Below are 17,172 nucleotides of genomic sequence, written 5' to 3'. Positions count from 1 at the left end.
TGGAAATGGTCTCCTGCCTTCTCTCTCTTTTGTTTTTAAACACGTTTTAGTCTGCAGACTGCTGGTGACCTGGCTGTGGGGGTGCTGAGAACAGCCAGACATAGGGAGCTTGTATGCAAGATAAGCAGGGTTGCTGGTTGGAGTTATGTACATGATGCAGCTGGTTTTAAAGATGGTCCTGGACGGCAAGGGGGGGTAATGGAGTTCCATAAGGATGCGTTCATATTTCGTGGATGGGACATGCTGCAAAACGTAGTATGCCGTTAACGGGTGAACATGTGGAGCCGGCCATGTAGCAGAACATTATCACCGTCCAGATGCGCAAGAGCTTGAAATCAGTTCTGTAGATGCTTGCTGGAAGAAATGGTTTCACCTTCTTTAGAAGAGAGAGCTGGTTCTAAACCATCCTAATTTTTTGACAGTGTGCTCCTTGAGGGCAAGGTTAATGTTCATGTTAATGTTAAGTGACTTGGCATTCAGGGATTTGAAGCTGTCAAGGTTCATGTCATTAAGCCTTGTTCATACTGCTTCTTGTTTGTTGTTCTTGGAAAATAACAGGAATTCTGTCTTGGTTGGGATGAGTTTCAGGAAGGGCCATGGACATCCAGGTCTGGATGATGTGTAGGGTGTGTTTGATGCATTGGACATCTGAAGCAAAAGCAGCTTAAAAAAAAGACTTTCAAAGAGAGTTGTGTATCATTGGCATATTGGTGAATCTTAGTGTTATCTCTGACGGCTCGAGCTGCTTCAGGTAGAGGTTGATGATGATAGGAGACAGAATAGAAGATGATAGGGATCTTTTGGGACCTGGAGGTGCCCATATGAACAAACAGCTGTAGGTTGGAAAGCTGGAGAACCAGTGAAAGATATTTTCAGTGGATCCCCTTTGAAACTCCAGGATGCATATGAGGATGGGATGGTCAATTATGTCGAAGGCAGCCTAGAGGTCCAGCAATATCAGGAGGCAGGGATCATCATGTGTGGTCAATAGGGTATTGTCTACCATGTGTAAGTTAGCAGTCTCTGTGTTGCAGCGTGATCTGACGCCAGACTGGTAGTTGCGCTGGAAAAGGTTAGCATTGATGTGACCTGGGAGCTAAAAACAGACTGCTTTTTCAATGATCTTGCAGATGAATGGTAGGTGAGTGACGAGCCTGTAGTTGGTGAGGTTGTTGGCAAAGTCATCAGGGTTTAGTGTAGGTTTCTTCGGATTTGGATTATCTGGCCTTTCTTGATAACTTCTGGAAATGTACCTTGAGTGGTGGAGGCATTGATAAAAGTGAGTGGGAGTGAGAGAGACTGCTTTGGTGAAGGATGAGGGTAAACATTTTCATAAAAAGTGACTTTAAGGGAGTTGAGTATGTTGGCCAGATCTGCGGTAGATAAGGCTTTGTATGCTGACCATTGCAGAATTCTATAGGTGTATGCTTAAGAGATGAAGCAGGCTTGGTGCTGTCGATGTGCTGTTTGATCTTCTGTATCTTTTTTCACAGAAAAAGAGGATGATGACATTGCACTTTTCTGTGGAGTGAGAAATAGGTGGGTCTTGCAGGGTTTTGACGCTGTGCTCAATTGTCTTGAAAAGCGTTCTGCTTCTGTTGGTGGCTTCACTGATGGTGGGATTGTTTGACAGGAGACCCAAATACATATATCCAATTGAGAAATTTTCTAGGATATGGTGTTGCTTTTGTTGGGTTTCCTGAATGCACGCTTGACATTCACTTATTACACATTGTCAGTCTGGGGCAAAAGTAACTTTCTTTTATGTGGCTATTAGTGATGCAGAGCATAAAGGGCCATATGAAATAGGAATCAATTTTGGGCTTTCTATATCTGATGCATGTGAGAAGTTGGCCTGGTATATGCTGACCACTAATTATAGTCCAAACAACCCTTATTGATGATTAGGTTAAAGACAACCTTTATTAAAAGCTATAGTAGTGGTAGCTATGGAGAGCAGCCTTCAGGCTAAGTCTTGAAGGAATGTAAAGCAGCTTTTTTTACCAGATCAGAACCTCCTGAATGACCAAATGATAGGAGAACCACACAAGGAATATATAACATATATATGAATGTATTACTAAACACTATCTACTAACCTCTTTATGAGATTAGAGAACAAAGCACACAATATTAAATCACTAGAATGACAGTAAATAGCAAAATACACAGCGGGCTCCTAGGGGGAGACTGAACCATATAGTAAGAAAGTGGTATAACAACCACGAATTGACTAGACACAGTGCCTAGAACAGGTAGTGACACAGGGGACCCACGGTGGACAGGCGCAGTGTGAGAACACAGGAGCGAGCTCCGTGCAACTCATGGTAAAGTTGCAGTTGGAATTTTAAAGATTAAGGACACTTCGGAGAGGACTTTGAGCAAACCCTTTCAAACTTAGAAGGTTCTAAGACCAGCACCCTTGTGGGTACCAGAGTACCCGTGTTACCTAAACCAGGGAAGCCCGGTGCATAGGTGTCAAGTCATGTTGGGAATCTTCGTTGTTTTCAGTGGCGTGATGCTGAATAGTGGAAGTTCCCTATATGGGAATGAAACGCTTTGGCTGTGTGGTCTAAATTTAATGATTTTTTAAAAAAACATTTTCAAATAAAGAAGTTACTTTTCCATTTACACTGGCCTATTGGATTTTTTGAGCTGCGCACCCCCATTTGTTACATGATTCTCTGATCTGGAGCACAGCGACGCCACTCAACGGCTGGTGCAGGGGTTGTTTGCACAGCATTTTAACATTTAGGACCTGGCACGAGGTGCGGATTAGGAGGCCCGCCGTTGTTACTTTGGGTTTACAATCATCGAAACTCTCAGAATGAAAATTGACTCCAACTACAGAATTATTGTTTCAGATGCTTTGAGACAGATGTTATCTTTTTATACCTGATGTGGGCCTGGCGGCCAATAGGTGAATAATGTGTAAGAAAATGACTGAACACCATGATGAATGTTGAGTACTGCACTTTCTATTGGGCTTGGCAGCCAATGTCATTAAAAATACGGATGTTAATTGAGAATTTTTACAAATGGCCATAGTACATGGTAAGCACAGAGTTTAGATTCACAGTTAATCCCATTATGGGAAAATTACTTAATAGAGCACTCAGTTAAAGACAGACGTGGTGGCGAATGATGTTAAGGGCACAAAAGTTATAGGACCCCCCGGCTTTCTTACTGAATATACTCTGAATTGACACGAGCTGTAGACCGAATGCCTTGATTTCCTTCGGAAGCTGAAAGTATTGAGGATTACTGTATTATCTGCTTCCATTACCACTGATATGACCTTCTTACTTTTGGTTGTTACAGCTATTGGGTTAATAAAAATGTTTGGGGAAAAAAACACTTTACACTGCACTTGCCGCTCTTAAATTAGGTTCACCCTTTACACAGGGATGGTCCTTGTATGTCATGTTTGTATGGTCCCATGTATATATGGTTTCTTTTCAACGGACTCGTATATCAGACCTGAAAATGTCTTCTCAAGGTGCAAAAAATCTATAAAGAACTGACTAGATGTTTATATAGGTTCTATGACTGCCTCTCACCGCAAAGCTTCTGCCTGAAACCTCACTCTGCAGTGTGCATCCACCAGGACCCTGTCCTCACATTCACCTTTCTTCTAGGCCTATCTGCATCCCGTGCACAGAAGGCACCACCCGAGCTTTGAGGAAAAAAGTTGCACAGACCACCTGCGATGAGCACGGTAGGTGTTGTAACACAGTAACTTATGTGGGGTTCGCCTGTACCAATCCGAGACAGTGTATGTGGCAGGGTAGCCATTTTGGTGATGCTGGGTGAGCAAAAAGAGACTTTAAAGCAGCCAGTTATTAACAAAGAAGTTCATTGAATGAGGGGCAATCCAAGGATTGCTTTGTCTTTGATATTGGCAGTCTGTCCTACCCATCACTCTTTTCGGTCTGTGCCTCTGCATATGGCCCTGGCCCTGGCAATGTTTGGCTGCTGCCCCAGTCGCCTCTCCTCCACAGATCTGCCTAGCGGAGACATCCCTTTTGCTGTGCTTCCCTATTATCATACCTACCTGCATTGTTCCAGAGTGCCAGCCTGGCAGAGGGAGGGCAGTGGTATTCTCAAAGCTGTAAGTAAGCATTGTTTCTTTGTTACCTGCAGAGGCGACACTGCTGAAGTGGGGACTCGTCGAAGCCATGTTCATTACACAAGAAACAAACAGGGACACCGGAGACGACGAGCTGACCAGAAAAGATGTGACAATTAAAACTGGAGACCAGGTATGGAACAGGTTTTATGGACCTGTAGTCTAAGGTAGTGCTACTTCATCTGTAGCCAGACTTACAATATCTTCGGATGTACACTTGTTCCACATGAGCACAGCTAGATGTACCACCATGTACCCTAATGCAACGCTTTGTGCTCACACATCATCCATGTGTGCCATTGTTGATGTTTGCTATTGATACTGTACTGGCATGAGTGCATGCACTTGTACCTTGACGTAAATGAAAGGCAAATCCAGAGGAATATACTAGAGGATGGACACCTGGTCACTAATGTGGAAAAGAGGTGCATGAAGTAGCCCCAGGAGGCTGGACCCATAGCACATTTTCAGGATAAAGACTGTTATGATATATATATATATATATATATATATATATATATATATATATATATATATATATATATATATATATATATATATATATACACATACATATGTATATATATATATATATCACTGAAAAAACCATAGGTTTCAGGAGTTATATAGTTAGGAATTAGTTTTTAAAAAATCTTTGAAATTCACTCAAAAACTATAAGTTTTAGTGGTGTTATAGTTAGCTGAACATTTTACTCATACAAAACCAATGAAATTGCTCCTATATAGTTAGTTGTACTAACTATATTTCGCGCACCCACAATCCACTGCTGATGATGTCACATATTAGATCATTCATGACATGGTCAGTGACATCACTGATGACATCTCAAATGACATCACTGATGACATCACTGATGACATCATCCAGTGAATGTGGTTTGCTTCGTTATTTAAATATGCATTATATATATAGCAATTTACATTGAAGAATGAGTGGATATATATAAATATATATTTGGATGGAGGATTTAGTAGCAGTGTAATTGACTGTTTACTTGACCAATTTGTAATGTCTCACTAAATATAGTGGATAGTGACTAAACTGTGTGAATATCTGTATCACTTTGTCAGTTGTTGTGTAAACTGATTCTACAGTTGGTTACTAGCTATGTGAAAGTCTATATTAGTTATTTATTAGTTAACTGAGTATTTGTATGGGAGTGTGAAAGTGTGTGTGGTTCGGTGGGGGGTGTGTGACTGTCCAAAGATGTGTGAATAGTTGATCCAGTAGATATATGAAGTTAAAACTACATGTTCTAACAGTTTGGGTGAGGGAATCTCTTTATGGGTGTGGTGATGAGCAAATATATTTCTCAAAGGTACAGGTCCAACAAACTAGAAAAATAAAAGGCAGTGTATGTGTCAGTTGTTGTATATAAATAAGTATACATAAGACACAATGATTGTGTGAGTGACTGTATGGATAACTGTATACTTGTAATAATGATTTTATAATTCACTAAGTATGACTTACTATCTAAATGAATAGAAGAAGTGGTGTTTGTATAAGTGTTTTGCTAAGTAAATATGTAAGTATGATCCATTGTTTGCATAAGTGAGTAGGATGACTTCATATGTGAATAAGATGCGTGCTGTTGTTTAAAGTCGATATAGATGTATAAGTATTTTTGATAGTGTTCTATTGTTCATTGACAGCATGTATGAGTGAATCCATAGGTAAGTGATTAGATGTGTGTATACATCTATGAATCACTGAGTGGATTTTTAGATACTTGTATTGCTGTGACAATGGATTTAAATATGATACTCTGTATTTTACAAACAGTGATGAAAAATTGTAATAGTGTATGAAAAGGTGTATGTGATTGTCACGTGGATGATGTCATCAGTGATGTCATCAGTGATGTCATTTGAGATGTCATCAGTGATGTCACTGACCATGTCATGAATGATCTAATATGTGACATCATCAGCAGTGGATTGCGGGTGCGCGAAATATAGTTAGTACAACTAACTATATAGGAGCAATTTCATTGGTTTTGTATGAGTAAAATGTTCAGCTAACTATAACACCACTAAAACTTATAGTTTTTGAGTGAATTTCAAAGGTTTTTTAAAAACTAATTCCTAACTATATAACTCCTGAAACCTATGGTTTTTTCAGTGAATTTCAAAGGTTTTTTTAAATGCTAATTCCTAACTATATAAGGCCTGAAACCTATGGTTTTTTCAGTGAAATTCAAAGGTTTTTTAAATGCTAATTCCTAACTATATAAGGCCTGAAACCTATGGTTTTTTCAGTGAATTTCAAAGGTTTTTCAAATGCTAATTCCTAACTATATAAGGCCTGAAACCTATGGTTTTTTCAGTGTTTTTAAAAAAAAAAATTGATTGGTTAACTGGCTTATTAAGTGTATCTTAGTGAATACATATATTAGCGAGTAATGTTTAAATATTTAAATATATGCATGAGTGATGTAATATGTGACGTCATCAGCAGTGCATTGCAGACGTGCAAGTTATAGTGAGTCCAACTAACTATAACGTGGGAATTTCAATGGTTTTATGCGAGTAAAATTTCCAGCTAACTATAACTGGTGTAAAACCTATGTTTTTTTCAGTGAATTTCAAAGGTTTTTTAAATGCTAATTCCTAACTATAACTGGTGTGTAACCTATGGTTTTTTCAGTGAATATATATATATATATAAAATTTCTATGGCAAAATGAAACCCCTCATTTTGTTCCTTTTCAAATTAAATGTATTAAGTGTTACCACTTTATTCCAATCAAGATGACTTCAGGTGTGCCATACTTTTGTCATAAGTAAGACTGTTAGCGTTCTAGTTGTTCTTTAGAACACTCTGGGACATTCTGTCATTGGGCTATAGTTGGGCTACATCTGGCTGATATTTGGGCTACATTTGGGCTCTTTTGTCTCTGGTGGCCATCTTGGGAGACTGCATATCAGAATTTTTGTTAATGAAATATAAGAGGATTTGAGAAGTCACTCAAAATGTGCCCTAATTTTTCTTTCTTCAGCACTAATCATAATTTCTATGGCAAAATGAACCCCCTCATTTTGTTCCTTTGCAAATTAAATGTTTTAAGTGTTAACACTTTATTCCAATCAAGATGACTTCAGGTGTGCCATACTTTTGTCATAAGTAAGACTGTTAGCGCTCTAGTTGTTCTTTAGAACACTCTGGGACATTCTGTCATTGGGCTATAGTGGGCTACATCTGGCTGATATTTGGGCTACATTTGTTTTTTTTTGTCTCTGGTGGCCATCTTTGGGCTACATTGGGCTACATTTGGGCTCTAACATATATATAGCCCAATGTAGCCCAATATATATTTTTTCAAAGTTAATTTTCGTAAAAACCACTGGAGCACATATCTTGAGACATAGCAAAGGCAAATCGGGCTACCAGTCCCTACAATTTTGCCAAGTTTGGTGGAAAACCATTCAGCCGTTCGGGCTAAAAGTGAGTCCAACTGCCCTATGGAAATTAACATGGGGAAAACATGTTTTGGGACCCCCCTTTTATCTCGGCCTCCGCTTGACGAATCCCCCCCCAAACTTTCAGGGAAGGAGCGGAGCGCCGCAAGGCAAAGTTAAGGAAAATTTCAGGAAGATTCCTCAACCGGCGCCAAAGTTATTCCCAATAGAATGTTGTGATTTCCCTATGGAAAACAATCCTAACTATATATACCTACTGGCTATTGCCAGTAGGTAATATAAAATTTCTATGGCAAAATGAAACCCCTCATTTTGTTCCTTTTCAAATTAAATGTATTAAGTGTTACCACTTTATACCAATCAAGATGACTTCAGGTGTGCCATACTTTTGTCATAAGTAAGACTGTTAGCGTTCTAGTTGTTCTTTAGAACACTCTGGGACATTCTGTCATCGGGCTATAGTTGGGCTACATCTGGCTGATATTTGGGCTACATTTGGGCTCTTTTGTCTTTGGTGGCCATCTTGGGAGACTGCATATCAGAATTTTTTAATGAAATATAAGAGGATTTGAGAAGTCACTCAAAATGTGCCCTAATTTTTCTTTCTTCAGCACTAATCATAATTTCTATGGCAAAATTAACCCCCTCATTTTGTTCCTTTGCAAATTAAATGTTTTAAGTGTTAACACTTTATTCCAATCAAGATGACTTCAGGTGTGCCATACTTTTGTCATAAGTAAGACTGTTAGCGCTCTAGTTGTTCTTTAGAACACTCTGGGACATTCTGTCATTGGGCTATAGTTGGGCTACATCTGGCTGATATTTGGGCTACATTTGTTTTTTTTTGTCTCTGGTGGCCATCTTTGGGCTACATTGGGCTACATTGGGCTACATTTGGGCTCTAACATATATATAGCCCAATGTAGCCCAATATATATTGTTTCAAAGTAAATTTTCGTAAAAACCACAGGAGCACATATCTTGAGACATAGCAAAGGCACATCGGGCTACCAGCCCCCACAATTTTGCCAAGTTTGGTGGAAAACCATTCAGCCGTTCGGGCTAAAAGTGAGTCCAACCGCCCTATGGAAATTAACATGGCGAAAACACGTTTTGGGACCCCCCTCTTATCTTGGCCGCCGCTTGACGAATCCCCCCCAAACTTTCAAGGAAGGAGCGGAGCGCCGCGAGGCAAAGTTAAGGAAAATTTCAGGAAGATTCCTCAACCGGCGCCAAAGTTATTCCCAATAGAATGTTGCGATTTCCCTATGGAAAACAATCCTAACTATATATACCTACTGGCTATCGCCAGTCGGTAAATTAAAATTTCTATGGCAAAATGAAACCCCTCATTTTGTTCCTTTTCAAATTAAATGTATTAAGTGTTACCACTTTATTCCAATCAAGATGACTTCAGGTGTGCCATACTTTTGTCATAAGTAAGACTGTTAGCGTTCTAGTTGTTCTTTAGAACACTTTGGGACATTCTGTTATTGGGCTATAGTTGGGCTACATCTGGCTGATATTTGGGCTACATTTGGGCTCTTTTGTCTCTGGTGGTCATCTTGGGAGACTGCATATCAGAATTTTTTTAATGAAATATAAGAGGATTTGAGAAGTCACTCAAAATGTGCCCTAATTTTTCTTTCTTCAGCACTAATCATAATTACTATGGCAAAATGAACCCCCTCATTTTGTTCCTTTGCAAATTAAATGTTTTAAGTGTTAACACTTTATTCCAATCAAGATGACTTCAGGTGTGCCATACTTTTGTCATAAGTAAGACTGTTAGCGCTCTAGTTGTTCTTTAGAACACTCTGGGACATTCTGTCATTGGGCTATAGTTGGGCTACATCTGGCTGCTATTTGGGCTACATTTTTTTTTTTTCCTCTGGTGGCCATCTTTGGTCTACATTGGGCTACATTGGGCTACATTTGGGCTCTAACATATATATAGCCCAATGTAGCCCAATATATATTTTTTCAAAGTTAATTTTCGTAAAAACCACTGGAGCACATATCTTGAGACATAGCAAAGGCACATCGGGCTACCAGTCCCTACCATTTTGCCAAGTTTGGTGGAAAACCATTCAGCCGTTCGGTCTAAAAGTGAGTCCAACCGCCCTATGGAAATTAACATGGGGAAAACACGTTTTGGGACCCCCCTTTTATCTCGGCCCCCGCTTGACGAATCCCCCCCAAATTTTTAGGGAAGGAGCGGAGCGCCGCGAGGCAAAGTTAAGGAAAATTTCAGGAAGATTCCTCAACCGGCGCCAAAGTTATTCCCAATAGAATGTTGCGATTTCCCTATGGAAAACAATCCTAACTATATATACCTACTGGCTATTGCCAGTAGGTAATATATATATATATATATATCTACATATATATACCTATGGATAACCGACTGAACATCTGCTAAAATGGAAAAACTGTTTATCATCCAGTAATGATAACTTAGACAAAGACATCACATAGTGCAATGGTTCTTAATCTGGGTCCAAGTAGTCCTGGGGGCCCATGACTGTTTAGAAAATGTAATTAATAGAGCATATATACAAAAAAAGCAAAACTGAGAACTTCAAATTTTAAAAGGCTCTGCAAATGTTAGGAATTTGATATTGGAGGCTAAAATTAAGATGGTATTCTTAGCTTGATTCGTGGGAGCTGCTCAAACACAGCAAACAGGATCTAGTATGCACGATTGTCGACCTCAGTTGTAGCACCACTATGCACTGAAAAAAGAGAGCATGGATTAGGAGCCAAAAATCAAAAGTGATATGTTAGAGTCTAAAATATTGTGTCTTTAGAAATTAATACAATTTTGAAAAACGAAATGAGACTTTAGTGTTCGCAAGAATTAGGAGGCCATCATATGCATAGACCGCAATTTTAGGTTCTTCGGAGCCAAACCGTATGCCAAATATAGTCCTGGAAAATCTAATATGTGACACGATTATTTCTATACTATAGGCAAACAAATAGGTATAAAGGGCCCTCAAGATGTGTGCCCTTAAACAATTGAAAAGGCATGAAAGGCACTCCTTATAGGATATCTGTGCTGTCATCTGGCAATAGATAGTCATAAGCATCCAGGATAAAGAATCAATCTTAGATTGTTGTTTTAGCCAATGGAAGAATGAAGTAAGCGGAATAGTACAGTAAACCCGTACAGGTACTTTGTGAATTGATAATGTGTAATACAACATCTGAATGCTGGGTTACCAAAACCCTGGATTCAATAGCTCCACTTAAACCAATGGCGACCAAGTGGAGTAAGGAAATGGCACTCTGGTTTTCTGAAACTCTCAGGGTTTTAAAAAAAATGCTGGAGACTAGAGCACAAATAGCGTGAAAATCATTACCTCCTTGAAAAAGCAAAATATAAATTGTTAATTAAAAAAAGCCCTTATCTTCCAGGAAAAAATAATTATTCCTCGGCTAAGATCTCCTTAGAAAAACATTCTTTAAAATAACTTTTTACTACAAAGTTCCCACTAATCTCCAAAATAACAATAATAGTGGTATTTCTCATGTATTAGTTAATAAGCAAGCAAACGTCTTTCCAAATAAAGTAAATGTAGTCTACCAAACATTTGCATCAGCTAGGCAAGAGAACACTGTGTCATTGTTTACTAGTGAATCCTCTCATGAGTCTACGTGTTTTCTATATCATTTTTCTAATATTATGGTAAAGCTGGTACATGACCTTATCTGTTCCATTAAGTCAGGAGTTCCTTCTGACCCCTGCACCCCCAAAGATTTGCCTCAAGCTTCTGAAGGTTTCGCTCGGAATCTCACCAATATTTTAACAATATAATTAGCGCAGGCAGCATTCCGAAAGCCTAAACACCAGCTACAGTCATTCCTTTAATTACAAAGTCTTGTGCTAGTTCTCTGGACCCTAAAAACTATTACCATATATCACTCCTACCCTTGCCAGCTAAAATAGTGGAAAACGTGATCAATAAAAATCGTACATCTTTCCTAGTTAAGCATGAGCTCCTAGATCCAGCTCAGTTTGGTTTTAGAAGCAACTATAGTACAAAATTGGCAGGATGAAATTAGATCCATGGCCGATGGCAGTGGAAAAGCAGTCCTTATCCTGTTAGACCTCTCAGCGGTGTTTGGCACTGTTAGCCACTTTGTGTTGATCAACTGCCCAAATCTGCTAGTTATTAGAGACAAAGCCATGGACTTACTGAGCTCATATCTTATAGATCGAGAACAGACGGACACCATTAACAATTTCTCATTCCACTACTTTTTTGTATCTCCCAGGTGGAATGCCTCAAGGGCATCCCTTAGACTGACACTTTTTAATATTAGGTTTTTCCTCTTACTAATTTAGTCAGAACCTTTGGTTTTTCCAGTAGTGTCATTTAGATTATTGTGTCCATGTCAAGCAATGAACAAGACTTGACCCTGAGATTTTATAACTGCATGCAAGAAATTGGACTTTGGCTAAAGAAGAATTGTTAAAAGCTCAAGGCAGAAAAAATGTGGTTTTAATTTTCGTCAAAAATCCAACATTCTGGTTCCTTGATTGGCGGCCATATGAGCTGGGTTCCCTTCTCACTCCTGTAAAATAAGTGGGAAACTAGGGAGTAATCTTTGACGATAAACTCACCTTTTCTGCCCAGATTAATCAGGTTACTTCCTCTTGCTTTTACCTTATCTGAATTTTCAAGAAAGCCTTCTCTTTGATTCGGCTTGATTTATGGAAGTCAGTGGTGGTTGCTCAGAGTCTGTCCTGGATTTCTCTATATTTGAACATACAGCAATTGTCTCTTAAGAAGCTTCAAGCAGTGCAAAATGGGTCTGAAAGATTCATATTGGATATACCCAAATTCAAATCGTTTTCTAAAGAATTGCCTATACTACATTGACTTTCAGTGAGGAATCAAATCTCTTTGTTTGGCACAGAAAGCCCTACACCATGTAGGCCCCAGGTTCTCTGAACAAAATGTGTATGTATGTTCCTTTAAGAAGCCTTCGGTCTAACCATATAAGAATGTAGTAGTGCATATAGTTACCCATTCACCGTGGGGTGGTAGATGTTTGTCCTGGCCAACAGCCAGAGCATGGAATAAACTCCCTCTATGTATCAAATCCATTCCAAGCTTCACTCTCTTCAGGAAAGCTAAAACAAATCGGCTATTTTCGATTTAGCGTCTTGCTTCCCTAGGCGTTTTTCTTTTGTCTGTCTGTTTTCCTGGTAGCTGTTTTCAGCGCCAAGACACCTATGGGTATAAGTGCGCTCTACAAATCTCATTTAATTAAATTTTTCATTTAATTTCAAACTGCACTCACATCTACTACAAGCTGCAAACTAATAGTTAGTTATAGGGTAACATTTGCTCTTTGTAGCATGTTCTGAGGTTGATCACCTGCTGTGAATAGACCAAGCAGTGCACTCCCAATAAAGATCAAGCTTGAAAAGCACATCAATCAGATGTTTGGAATAAAGTTTTAAGTACTGTTTGCTCAACTGTGCTTCTTGCTAGGTTTGAATGTCACCCATCAATGCTTTGTGAAAGTGTGTGGTGTTGACCATCTAGTATCCCACATATACCTGCTAGTGGTATGTTGCTAGTTTGGGAAAGCCATTGTAGCTCTTTTCTAGTAGCCTGTGGTCTAAGCAAGCAGAATAGAAATCATTTTGCTTTCGCATAACAGACTTGAATGTGCTGGACTAGCCCTATGACAAGACCTAACTTTAGAATTGAACTTCCTAAGTGGAGTTTTGCGAACGCAACAAAAAGTTGCTTCTTCTTGGATTTAGTCCAACCAGTGTACCACATTTTTTTAAATGTATGATGTGTGTAATACTCTTTCGGCCACTGTCTCAGCGTGTGAAAAGAAAATTGGTAAGGCAATGGTTTGATTAACATGGAATAGGGAGACCACTAGGAAGCGAGGATTTGTCCTCAGGACTACCTGATCTTTCTGAGCTATGATGAAAGGCTCCTCAAATTTTTAAAGCTTACACGTTATTTACCTTGTGCACAGAAGTGACTGCCACTAAGAATGATACCTTCCAAGAACAGATCCTGCATTTCACATGATTGTCATGGCTCAAAAGGGGGTCCCATGAGTCCAGTAAGGACAACGTTGAGGTCTCACATCCGATCTAATGGTGTCCTTGGCGGAATGACTCTCTTATGACCTTCCATGAAAGCCTTAACGCCTGGGATCCTAAGTAAATGTTTGTTGCTTGTTCTGCATGTAAGAAGTGACTGCTGTCAAATGTAGCCTGACATATACGTATTCTAATCCTGCCTATTGTAGATACAGCAAATAATATATTATGTCCCGAACTGAGACATAATGGGTCTGTCTAAAAAAGAAGCAGTTGAAATGCCATCACTCTCCCTTGCTCTGAAGAAACTTTGAATGTTACAGAGATAAGGACTGCACATAAAAAGGGGTCTACCTTTGAGAGCAGAGATCAGAATTCTTGATATTCTCAGTAAATCCTTACCTGTGCGGGATTGAAATAGCTTTCTTTGTGTGTGCTAGTCTTGCTGAAGGCTGCTGCAATGTATTCATCAGCTAAGCATCCAGATACTGAAAGGCACAAATGGAGCTGTGATGCAGATGCACTGCAACCACCTTTAGGCACTTGGTAAAGACTTTTAGGCTATTGTAACTCCAAGGGTTAGAAGCTTGACCTGGCATATTCCTCCTTTTACCACAAACCCGAGGTAGCAATGGTGAAAGTTGGCATCCTTGAGCTCGAGGGTCACCAGGTGCTCAGGTGTGCAGAGTAGCGTTGTCATCTTGAAATACTCTGATGAGATGTAGCAGTTTAGTGGTCTGAGATCAAGGACAGATCACAATGTGCCATCCTTCTTCAGAATTAGGAAGTACAGAGATGACAACCATTGACCTGATGGTGTGGGAGCACTGGTTGGATGGCACCTTTGCTGACATTTACTTGCTTTTTCAGGAGTTGGTATTCCTGACTGATATCATGATGAAGAGGTGGAGTGTTCTGTGGTGGGGAGTGAAACTCCAAGCAGTATCCTTGCTGTACTATGGGCAGAACCCACTTGTCTGATATTATTTTCTCCCATTGGGGAAGGAATAGTCTGATTCTTCTCCAAACAGGTACTGTGTGATCGGAGGTGGATGGGTTACAGCTTGGAGGTGGAAGTGTCCTTTTCATGGCCACCTATTCCCTTCCCTGACGGTTGACTCAAAATCCCCATGGATCCACAACTTTTGGGCCTCTCGCTGCTGAAAGGGCTGATTCTGATGATACCTGGAAGACTACAGTGTGATTTCAAATTTTGCACTCGCTCGTGACGGACGTCAAACCCAGACTTGGCAGGTTGCAACTGGAGTACTCCCATGGCCTTTTCAGTATTAGTGTCTTACTATATTTTTTATACATAGCATGAGCCAGTGGCTGAAATGAGGCTCACTATCGCAGGGGACATTGGTTAGATTTTGTTGGACCTCTTAATGGAACCCAAAGACAACTAGCCAACCATGTTTACGGAGGATGATGCTGGTATGCACCTGCCTGAAGGCAGTCTTACCTGCGTATAATAGACAACAGATATTGGTGTTAGAGATGATCTTGCCCTCCTGGTTTACTCCTTGTCTCTTTGGTTGTATTTAGTAAGCTTAACTATCAGTTCCACCTATTCCAGTGTTAATTCATGATTGTTGTGCAAGGAGTGGGTGTTCTCTGTGTTGTCTTTGTTCCGGGAGCAAGCTTCGTTGAGCCCCAAAAGTTCCTTCATTCCAGAGACAGAAGAAGTGTTGAAACTATGGGGCATATTACCAAGGGGGTCGATAGACAATTATCGCCGATTTAGTGGCCGTTTTCGGCCGCTAAGCGGCGATAATTCTATTGCCCCATTAGCAAGCTGTCGCTAACTGATGTTAGCGACAGCTTTTAGGCGATAGCGACCGGTTTGGGGCCCGCTTTGCATGTCAGCGATGTTTATCGCTAATGACATGCAAAGTGGGCGTACCCAACCCGTTAGCGACTGAAAGCAGTCGATAACGGCGCTATCGCCTATTAACAAGGCAGGCGTAGCGTTGGAAATATTCACGCTAAGCGCGAATATCTCCAAAAACTAACGCCTGCTCAGACCAGTTCTTCGCCATGTTATCCAAAGGGAGGTGGATAACATGGCTAAGAGCATTTTGTCGCTAATGCGTGAATATCGCTGTATTCTCAGCGATATTCACGCTATAGCTGGAATATTTATCACTTTGGAGATAAACCTTGCTAATAACAAGTTATCTCAGCGATAATTTCCGGCGATGCTTAGCGATAAAACATTTGTTGCTAAGCCTAGTTAGCGATAAATATCGCTAATCGTTGGTAATATGCCCCTATGTTCTTCTTGACCTGCCATCTATCCAGATCATCCTTCCTCTGCAAAATAAGTCCTCTCTAGATCCTCGAGTCTAAAGACCGGTGTCAACGCAGTAGGATCGCAATGCTGCATTTTATAATGTGTCAAGTGTCTCTCCTTCTGTAGTGAATTTACTTCTTTGTGTTTGAAGCATTGCAGGCTGAGCAGGTTGATTCCACATGGTTCTGAGGTAAGATTGCAAATTAGGTGATGGGCTGACCACAGGAACTTGGAACTGCACTTAGGGCAAAACTGGAACTGCATTTACCCCACAACTCATTCCTCCCTCCACTTCCAGAGTCTCAACCAACTGAGGGATTTTGTACTTCCTGAGGGTAAGGAGGCAGCAGAACTGGGGAAGTCGTCACCACTGCAGAGCACCCCACCATCCCTGCTGAAGCCATATGCAACGTAGTAAGCACATTGGAAATACCCCTATCAGAGGGAGAGTTCGATTCTCCTCCCTCCCTCGCACTCTGTATATCATACTGGGCGTTAATGATCCTCGGAAAGTGTAACCCTCTAGCTTTCCGTCTGGGGAATCCTCTTGTTTTTTAGTGGCTCTTTTTCTAATTCTTGCTCTTTTGATTTCTTGTAGGGCTGTCCCTCTCCCCTTCCTTCATACCACAGACCCCCAACATGTTATAATGCGGGGCAGAAGAGGTACTAGCAATTGACGGTGCACCCTCCCATCACGTACCAGCCTGTGAAACGGACCCACTTCCTTTCCCAACTTCTCCAGTGCCTTTTCTCAAACCCTTCGTGAAAAATCTCCAATTTAGGAATTCCCAGGGAGTAGCATGTATCCAAATCCCCAAAAAAACGTATTTCAACAGAACTCTTCATTTTCAAGGTTACCTGCAGGTTCTGGGGGAGGCAGCAGATGGAGAGGTATACCAGCTTGTACTAAAGTGTTTCTCGACCCTCTAAGGGGCACTGGCAGTATGAGGCTATAGTTCTCTGATGATTCTAAAGGAGAATACACTGCTGGTATAGATTTAACAGGGTAAATCTTATTTACATTCTGCACTTCAAACAAAATTGAAGACATCAATTCCAGTATATGATCAGAACTTAGCACAGATTTATCCAATAGAGACAAAATAGAACATAAGATCTTTTCAATACAAGATAGGTATTCAGATGGAACACCAGCTAAAGAACGATGATTGGTTCAAATTGTGTCTGCTTTAGTCACCCTAAGTTGGCAGGGCAGTGTAT

General features: G+C 40.3%; 1 protein-coding gene across 2 annotated transcripts in view; it reads left to right on the top strand.

Annotated features, from left to right (window-relative positions):
• Positions 1 to 17,172, top strand: part of LOC144756261 (complement factor B-like) — a 457,893-nt gene that overhangs the window by 329,531 nt on the left and 111,190 nt on the right. For both annotated transcript variants that reach the window (XM_078645906.1, XM_078645904.1), the window contains exons 14-15: positions 3,639 to 3,718; positions 4,144 to 4,262. In XM_078645906.1, coding sequence (XP_078502032.1) covers positions 3,639 to 3,718; positions 4,144 to 4,262 — 199 coding nt within the window. The remainder of the gene's footprint in view (positions 1 to 3,638; positions 3,719 to 4,143; positions 4,263 to 17,172) is intronic.

Source organism: Lissotriton helveticus, chromosome 5_1, assembly GCF_964261635.1.
Source record: "Lissotriton helveticus chromosome 5_1, aLisHel1.1, whole genome shotgun sequence".
Taxonomy (NCBI): Eukaryota; Metazoa; Chordata; class Amphibia; order Caudata; family Salamandridae; genus Lissotriton; species Lissotriton helveticus.
Note: the sequence above shows the minus strand (reverse complement) of the source record. Positions and strands in the feature narration are given on the sequence as shown.